This window comes from Haliotis rufescens, unplaced genomic scaffold, assembly GCF_023055435.1.
Source record: "Haliotis rufescens isolate VD_foot unplaced genomic scaffold, xgHalRufe1.0.p SCAF_8, whole genome shotgun sequence".
In the NCBI taxonomy this organism is placed as follows: domain Eukaryota; kingdom Metazoa; phylum Mollusca; class Gastropoda; order Lepetellida; family Haliotidae; genus Haliotis; species Haliotis rufescens.
The window spans coordinates 13,262,207-13,271,856 of NW_025964372.1; the positions used below are offsets into that span (position 1 = coordinate 13,262,207).

General features: G+C 34.4%; 1 protein-coding gene across 1 annotated transcript; it reads right to left on the reverse strand.

The window, feature by feature from the left end:
* Positions 1-558: 558 nt before the first annotated feature.
* Positions 559-9,042, reverse strand: LOC125376815. Its single transcript, XM_048388846.1, has 11 exons — positions 8,655-9,042; positions 8,206-8,259; positions 7,345-7,589; positions 6,567-6,828; positions 6,054-6,116; positions 5,532-5,603; positions 4,302-4,339; positions 2,611-2,713; positions 2,217-2,281; positions 1,826-1,912; positions 559-917 (listed from the first exon to the last, which is right to left on the reverse strand). The coding sequence occupies exons 1-8, from the start codon at positions 9,028-9,030 to the stop codon at positions 2,711-2,713; spliced, it is 1,113 nt and encodes a 370-aa protein (XP_048244803.1). The 5' UTR covers positions 9,031-9,042; the 3' UTR covers positions 559-917; positions 1,826-1,912; positions 2,217-2,281; positions 2,611-2,710.
* Between the last annotated feature and the right edge of the window lie 608 nt (positions 9,043-9,650).

Consider the following 9,650-nt stretch of genomic DNA (forward strand, 5'->3'; position numbering starts at 1 on the left):
GAAAACATGTCTCATAATTCTTAAATTTTAATCTTGAACAACACCCTACTCCATCTAAATCCAAGTTCAAATTGTTTCAATGTCAACAGAAAGACTTTCAATAAATCAAGAAATTGCTAAAAGCACTAGTTTACTGCTTTAATGATACACATGCCTTTTCTTTATGATCAGGTAAGTAACAAGGAGAACCGTTAAGATCTGTTTCTATAGTATACCCCCATTCTTTTTTCGATTATTGATTCACCAAAACATGCTACATCAAATAGTTTGGAAATTCATAAACATGGATAAGTTTAACACACACAATGATCTGCACTAACAGGGTTTTACTATATCCAACTGAAATATATATCAATGGGAGGAGACTGAGGTATGTTCTATACACATATGTGAATAATTTGTTTGTTTGTTTGTTGTTTAACGCCACACTCAGCAATATTCCAGCTATATGATGGCGGTCTGTAAAATAATCAAGTTGGGACCAGACAATCCAGTGATTGACATCATGAGCATTGATCTACGGATTGGGGATCGATGACATGTATCAACCAAGTCAGCGAGCCTGACCACCCGATCCTGTTAGTCGCCTTTTACGACAAGCATAGTCGCCTTTTACGGCAAGCATGGGTTGCTGAAGACTTATTCTACCCTGGAATCTTCACTGGTCCTTATGTGAATGAAAGAAAGGTACAGCGAACAACCAAACCACATCAAGGCATCAATGAGTTGGCTGCATTCATTAAAACAGTAACCCTTTCAAAAGAGCATCATAATTATGCAATTAAAGCTCTTTTGGATGCAATTCTGTCCTTTGACACTCTGGGTTGATTGAAGAGTAGGTTCTCCCTGTCAGTTTCTCGGCAAGGAATACGATTACTTCCTTAATGGCCACATACAGAATGTAGTGCCATGCAGCCCTGTAATAAATTAGAGCATATTTATAACCACACTCAATTTTAAGAATAAAATAAATATCTCCAGTTCCAGTTTCATAAATGTAAGTTGTAACTGGAATAATTGGAAATCATTTATTTGCCAAAATTTCAAAGAATGAGTTTTTTACCATTACAATGAATATATTTATTTTCAGTGGCTTCACTAGTTACATTGTAGTTGATTATTACTTTACAAGACTATTATCTCATTCTTTGGTGTCTCCATTTTCACAATACTAAATGTTTTTCCAATGTTGGAGATATTCTAACAAAATATGACTGAATCTCTGTTCCCTTCACCAAATTGGTTCTTTTCTGTTTAGCATTCATTCCAGTGAGTGTTTAATAATAATTTATCTAACAACATTGTACCTATAACTATGTACCAGAAATCAAGTAAACAAACCTGTACACATAATACACAATTTAATGTAACAGACATGTTTGTTTTTCTAACTGAAGGAGACAGACACGTATAGAGGATATTTGACTTTTCCTGTCGAATACAGTGTTTATCTTGTTGAGTGAAGTTGACTAGTTTGTATTGAGTGAGTGGCGTAGCCGCAAGTGTAAAAATTAAACTTAGAATTAAATTAAATTTCAACTAGACGAGATGACATAAACATAGTGTTCGACAGGAAAAGTCAAATGTTCTATTTATTCTATTCTTCCTATTGCTGAATATTATGAAAACCGTACCAATGACTCGCAAATTCAGTACATTCACTGTGTCAGTCGTCTTGTTGACTGGTGATACGCATTACGTCATCACACTGTTTACTTTTTGATTTTGATATCTAACTCAGTGAAGATGCAGGTTTTATTTTAACCAATAAATGCAGTATTTCACCGATAGAAATAGAATAATAAATTGTATTTTCTGTGCTTACTGTGTGTACTCCATTGGAAGTTCCCTGAGATTTGCATCAACATCCGGCACAGTAAAGATCTGAGTCACTGACTTAGTGTAAGGGCGACTGAAAGGAATCAAAGGTGGTCAGTGACATTAATGTGAAATTTAGACTATGAGCAATTTTCAATGTATCAATTTCATCTGTATGTCTAATCAAATGATAAGTTTCTTCTGTGAATATACTTTAGATGTAAACTTTTCCTTATCACATTTCAACTACTGCTCTGTTCTCATTCAATTTGGTAAAATTCTGGTTACAACACTGGTAAATATATGCTCAAAACAACAACTGTGAATTTACACTGATTTTAAATTTGTGCCATTTGGATGTTTAGAACAGAATCTACACTATTCACCATTATTCTTACCGTTTATCCCTCACTAGACGGCGTGTCAAGGATTGCCCCAGCCACTGAAGTATGTGCCCATACATCTGAAATTTGTTTTGCCATGTATAAAGAACAATTCACTAAGCAACTGATTTCATCAACCATTTGCCATTTTTTCACCCAAACATTTTACTTTAATCTTCATGAACACTTATATTTTACCTATATGCAGAGAAGTGTATGTCAGAAACAAAAGTACATATACATTGTGTTTATTGCATAAGAATTGTTACAGTCATGGGATTGGAATTTTTTCAACGATGAAATTTTGGAAATTTTCTCTACTAAATTGTGGACTTAGGAATTAATTGTGAACATTATCATTCTCATACTTTAATGAAATTTAGCTTTACATATGAATTCATTTTCTTACTTCAGCAGACACAAAATCTGACCCAAATCCAGCCTTGACTTCATGGTAGGGATACTTGGTAACAAACCAGTTGTGTCTCTCACCACGTCCTTCTTTGTCCTCACTGTAAAGAAAAAAGTGCCTCAAGAATGCCACATTCATTTTATATTGACTCTGTTGTGTGATATTGGTGTATATGTGACTGTTAACTTTCAATAAATAATTTCCATATTCATATCTGATGTACAGGAATATCAACAACAGTGTTATATAAAAGGAAAGGATACATACATTGAATTGGTTTATTTTGGCTAGATGTGATGTGCATGTTTAGGACTTCAGATCATTTTCCATGGCCATGTACTTTATAGAGTATATTAACTGAACCTTCCCTGTAAAAGGCTCTTAATGTAACAGCAAACTTCTGGTTTCTGTGAAGAAAATTCAAACAGTCAATTCATTAGACAGTTTCCGCTTTAACAGTTTCAATTTCAACAAGCATATAGTCGACGAAGTCATCTATATTCCCTGCCAACCTTAAAATGTAATGGTCCGAAACCAGGTAAACTAACCCAACATTTCTTTAAGCCCAAGTTCAAATAGCTGCCATGAAAACCTTAAAATAAAACGTTCTAAAATTGTTGAACAGCAAAAGGCACCAGTTCAGCATGTGTTTGATTCAAAATACTACATGGTTTAGCAGTTATTTTCTGGAAATGAACCCTACCCTCATAGAAGTCCAACTTGTTGCCATAAAAATGTTAAAAAAATAAAACATTCAAAAATTTCTAAATATTAAAAGGCACCATTTCAGAAGTTTTGTTAGAAAGTATTGAACGTTTTTTCAGTTACACTCTGCGAACCAACCCTACCCTCATATTAATGCTAAGTCCAACTTGTTGCCATGGAAACTAAAAAAAATCAAAATTTATAAAGTCCTAAAACTAAAACAACAACTAGTCCCTCAGCCTGTCCATGATAGCAAAGACAAGGTACTGCAGGGTAGGAAACAGGGGGATCTGAGTTGAACTCATTAAGAAAGTCTAGCTGGCAGCTGAGTGTAGTTGGGAATTCTGGATAGTGTTATGACAAATCAAACATAATTAATGTCAGAGATATGTATAATTAAGTTTAAGCATAAGATGTAGTCTGGCTGCAGAAACCATAACTCTGTGATGTTGCACCCTATAATTACTACCCCAATATGTACAGCTGGTATATGGTTTCCGCAGCTAGATGTACTATGTTTTTTGCAGCTAGATGTACTATGGTTTTTGCAGCTAGATGTACAATGTTTTTTGCAGCTAGATGTACAATGTTTTTTGCAGCTAGATGTACAATGTTTTTTGCAGCTAGATGTACTATGGTTTTTGCAGCTAGATGTACTATTTTTTTTTCTAGCTAGATGTACAATGTTTTTTGCAGCTAGATGTACAATGTTTTTTGCAGCTAGATGTACAATGTTTTTTGCAGCTAGATGTACTATGGTTTCTGCAGCTAGATGTACTATGGTTTCTGCAGCTAGATGTACAATGTTTTTTGCAGCTAGATGTACTATGGTTTCTGCAGCTAGATGTACAATGTTTTTTGCAGCTAGATGTACTATGGTTTCTGCAGCTAGATGTACTATGGTTTTGGCAGCTAAATGTCCTATGGTTCTTGCAGCTAGATGTACTATGGTTTCTGCAGATACATGTGTAGTAATATCTCACCTTGTTTTCAAAGAAATCAGCTGTGACTCGAGGGGAACCTGAATAGTAAATTAAAGTAATTTTAGTATTAACATGATTAATCCGTATTGATAATTTGTGGGTAAGGGCAAGGACAAATGTCAGGTCAATGTGAAACAAAAACATGTGTTGATGCCCAGTATGTCCTCTTGTATTAAATGAAAAAGCATCAAAGGTGACAATACAATAGTATTATAAAGATTTGAAATTCTACATTAGAAGTTAATCATGAAAATCATGGTTCTTAATTTGTACAGCAGAGATATCAATTTCATAACAAGAAAGAAGTGAGCAAAGCTCACATACCCCCGTTATCCCCGCTGGTCAACAACAAATAGTAAATAGTTTGTTAATTAATGAAATATTACATATTTCTAACTGATTTTAACTTCAATGTTTTAAAAACTAAGATTGAGTTCCAGTGACAATTGACCCCCCCAAAATCTCCCATGTTACCAGTGTTCACTACGAGGAAGTAGATCACCATGAACACCTTTGAATAAAAATTTGAATGAGGAGTTACATAAGAAGATTTATCAAAAGGACCAAAAATTGTTGATATAAAAACACATAAAAAATGGAACAGTATCATATAAGAAAATCAATAAATTTATAATTTCCATCTAGCCTTTACAAATATGGTAAAGAATTCATAAATTCAAACTAACACAAAGCACAGATACTTATGATGATCTACATGAGTGGAAACAATTTTGGAAAATATATTAGCTATACAAAACCAGACATCAAAATTTCTAAATTCCATCATGTTTCCATGAAAACAGCAAAATAGAAAACTTTTAGAATCTTATAAAAGATAAAAAACAATCATAGTGGTTAATATAGCAAGTTTGAAGCTAGGATACATAATATTGTAAAAATGGATTGTACAAAAACTCTACCCAAAATATATGTTTCACCATGATTCCATGGAAACAGCAAAAATAAAAAAATCAGAATCTTCAAACTAGCCAAAGGCACAAGCACTCATTGTGGTAAATGTGTGTAGCAAGTTTGGTGAAGCTAGGGTGCATGGTTAAAAAGTTATGGGCCGTACAAAAGCTCGGACAGAAGGAAGGACGGACGAACGGAACGCTATATACCCCCGATTTACTTCGTAAACGGGGGTATAATTATGGATGGAAATGATTGTGACACAAAAGAATCTTGTGTTAAGAATGAGACTTTGTTTTATTAGGAGTAAACACACACCATCATTGTCTGATTCATCTCCACTTGATAGACTGGGTGACCTACAGCTGTCATCATTGTCAGAAGCGTCAGCTGTGGGAAAAATTACACTTACGTACAATTAACACATTCAATAGATGTTCACAAAAGTACATTACTGAAAACATGAAACAATTAATAACAAAAACAGAGTTAAAATAAACAACACTGAATTATCTCCATTGCAATTTAACGAACAAGAAAACATTAAGTCTTTTCAGATGTTACTTAAAGTTCATGTTACTTAAACTTCATTTAACTATTAATTAGTTTTCATAAGAAAGGAAAATCAATTAGAAGTAAAAATTCAAATTACATATCTATTTTTATTGATAGTGATTTTATATATATTTAGCGCACAATACAAGGAAACAAATTTGCCTGCTTTAATTGCCTCCCACATATGCCCAAATGAGAAGTTCCAGCCCATGCCTGTGACACAGTAGGTTGAAAAGTTGTCACTAGCATTTCTGTGACGTTAAAGAAACATTTACATTCTCTTACCATTAATGCTTACAGCACATCTGCAGACACTTAGCGTTTGGTGGCAAGTTCTGCACTTCTGGTCTGAAGAATAGAAAGATTATTTGAAGGAAAAAATATGAAACAACACTACATATTTATTATTTTGCTGACTTACATTAAAGCAATGCTGCGGGTGCTTGATCTCAAATTGGGAGATACTGGAATAAATCTGAGGAACTTAGCCTCATTTTATGTAAAATCTACTACAGTAATAATATTATTAATCACGTTCACTTTCACACTACTTTAACCCATGAACGGAGTATCTACATTAGGTTTTGAAATTATATGACGGGACACACTGAGGACCCAGATTATATGGAATAGTTTAAACTAGTCTAAGATACAGATATTGATTCAAGGGCAGAGATGTGTGATCTATCTACATGATACGACTATAAGCAAAGGGAAATATAGATGATGATAGCAGTTATCACTTAACTCTTAATAGTTTGCACTCACTGCTTACAAGAATTCTCAACGCTAGGGTACCTTTTTTTTCCAAGCTGACATAGTGGAACTCTGCCAGATGACCTAGACATAGTGTTCTGAGGCTGGCCTTTTTTTCCCTGGGTTTGATGACTATGGGCTCATCTGACCATGTGCTAATGACTTTAATCGTGACTTCTAGGACGTCTGCCGCTCCCATCAGCATGAGATTGTCTCCCCATGTCCCTTTCTGCAGCATCTCGTCCAAATATGTGTTCCACTCCTTTTTTTCCGGAACAAAGTTCCTCAGATGTGTACCATCAATCTGAAATACATACTTTATTTACATTAAATTGCCTATCCCACCAGTCAAATTATTTTTTTTATACAGGCCAGAATTAATATTCAATTAACCATGTTAACCTAACAAAAGATAAGAACTTAACTGCATATGCACACATCATGGTAGAAAAAAAATAGTAGTAGGACCTCAAAGTCTTTGGAATAAAGTCATGGTTATTGTCTTTCAATTTAAGTTTATCATTACCAAACCCATTTTTGCTTTTTCTTCAAGATTACACAATATTGATCAAGATCTGGGCATCAACTAAACTGGTCTAGCTTGTAACTCTTTACAGTTTACAAAATAATGTCAAGATATATGCTAAACATGTTTTTCTGGTACTTTAGAATAGTATAAACCTCAAGAGTAAGTCATATTAATGCCCTATACAAAATTATCAGTATAAGTCGTTATAATATAATAGCTATAACAGTGGAATTAATAAGGACTAAATCTGCTGTTTTCCCTTCATGTCATTATTGCATCTACCATACTTACCGTTCGGGGGTTTTTCTGCAGATGGTCAACCACCATGTCCCTGACTTCAAGGGCATTGACCTCTAAATCCAGCTGATGATAAATCTGTTGGCTGAGTGCAAGAAACATGCAGTCACCACCTCCTAAGTTATGTCTAACAGCATAACCTCTCTTGCCAGCCATCTCTTCCAGTTTTTCCAAACTATTTGGTGTAGCTCGGGAACTGCTGAATCTTTTCAGCTTTTCTAGAATTTCGATAAATTCAGCTGAAAGAGAAAGACTGGTTTAAGTTCCTTATAAACCTATATAGTGTCAAATTCAAAACCATGAAGGGTTACGCTCGAAGTACATGACACATGATACCCCAGTAGTTAACTTTGCATGTTTACTTAGTCCTGCTTTAAATACCACTCACCATCATAGCATGCTTTACAATTGATATCATCAGGTCAGTTAATGGCAAATTGTTGCACTTAGAGGGTATTTACATGGTATACACTTTCATGCTATTCAGCTCTTATTGTTATTCGATCAAAGTTGACATCATGTAATACCAGACCAATGTACATCTCTTTAAAAACTATATACTTCATTCATTTCTTCTCAATTTTCTACTTCAAAATAATGATGGGCAATAATAATAACAGTAATAAAGAATATAAATTGCTCTATGAAGTCCTAACCTTCCCTTCTTATATTTTTTCTGAGAAGGATTTGTTACCCAATCATCATAACGGCATTCAGTCCAGTGTGCTGGCTAAAATTAACATCATATCACATAACTGAGGTTATAAGTCGTTGCACAAATAGTATAAAGGGCATCTTTGTGAGTTAAATTGACTGATTATTATGCCCTAATAAAATCAGACAGTAAAGTATTACCTTCACTTGAACACACATCTGAAGTAAAGGCAGGTGTAAATGTCTTCTTTACACCTGCAACAAAAACGTTTTTTTAGTTTACCTCCTGTTGTATGGTGTATTTGTGTATAGTTTTGAAGTCATGCTACATATATGTCAAACCAACATCTGCCTTCCTTAATTTTTTTAACAAGATATTTCAAAAACACAACAATAATAGTAAATTATCCAACATGATGTGAACACATCGTCACCTTCCATTGTTTCTGTTACTGGAGACATTCTCAGGAAGGCGACATGCATAAGGGAAGTTTTGTTTTTACAAGCCTAAAGATTTCACCTTTGTGAGAATGAACTGGAAAGAAATACCTTTTGGATTGTCAGAGTGACTAAAATTTGGGAATTTATTGAAATGATGCATGGGGTTTGTTGTTCTGCTATTATGAGTATTAAAATGAAATAAAACCTACTTTGACGAGGGGTTTGATGAGGGGTTTGACGAGGGCTTCGACGAGGGCTTCGACGAGGGCTTTGACGAGGGCTTCGACGAGGGCTTTGACGAGGGCTTTGACTCCTGTCTCTTTTCTTAGACCTCTTGTCTTCCTTGGATTGAGTCAATGAGGTTATGTCCTCCAATTTGTGCCAAGACACAGCTTTTCCAATTTTAATGTTAAATGTATGGGTTTTACTGTTGATTTTGAGAATAGTTCCCTCCTTTGCTTTTGGTGAAGTTATTTTTCTCCCACCTCTTTTCACGCCCTTTCCCAGACCCTTGTGGCGAACTAGCACAATCTCGCCGACTTCATAGTCAACCAAAGGTTTCCTCTTCATGCCTTTCTCAACCATCTTTCTTGAAGTTTTATCCGATTTGTTGCAGATGTCTTTCCTGATATTCCTATGTTCTTTCAAGCGTGCACACACATCTTTTGATACTGTCACATCTTCATTGCTAGCCTGCAAATTATATATATCAGTATCAATTATTATAATAAAGTAGTGACAACCTAAACTTTTGCTTTTCACTTCTTGTTAGTGCTTGTGTTTGATAATATAATACCATCATCACAAATAGTCCTGTCATGGTGTAAAGATTGTGAAAAAATATTCCACTCAACAATGAAAATGTCAATGTTCAATGTTTGGTAAATTGAGGGAATGTAATTTCCGATTTCAAACACTTCTAATACAGCACTTTCCCACAATGCATCATTCTATGACTTCACAAATGTTACTATAATACTTATGATAATTTAAATCTGAAATGAGTTAGCTATGGGTATGCATATTGCTAACCATTGTCTTGTCACTTGATACTAAAAGTACATTTTTGACAAAGAAATGGTATTATTCTGATGGTCACTTTAAGCAAAAAATTTAAACTTATCTCAGTTTGTTTAACAACTGTTACATATGCAATATGAAGATATGACCTATCAGAAACAAATGTATATGTATTGAAAATCTCT

Coding starts and splice junctions, on each gene's coding strand:
- LOC125376815 (XM_048388846.1), bottom strand. CDS start 9,030: ATGGTTGAGAAAGGCATGAAGAGGAAACCTTTGGTTGACTATGAAGTC. Junction 6,829..7,344: donor TGCAGAAAAACCCCCGAACG/GTAAGTATGGTA, acceptor TATGTATTTCAG/ATTGATGGTACACATCTGAG. Junction 6,117..6,566: donor TGTCAGCTTGGAAAAAAAAG/GTACCCTAGCGT, acceptor TCTATTCTTCAG/ACCAGAAGTGCAGAACTTGC.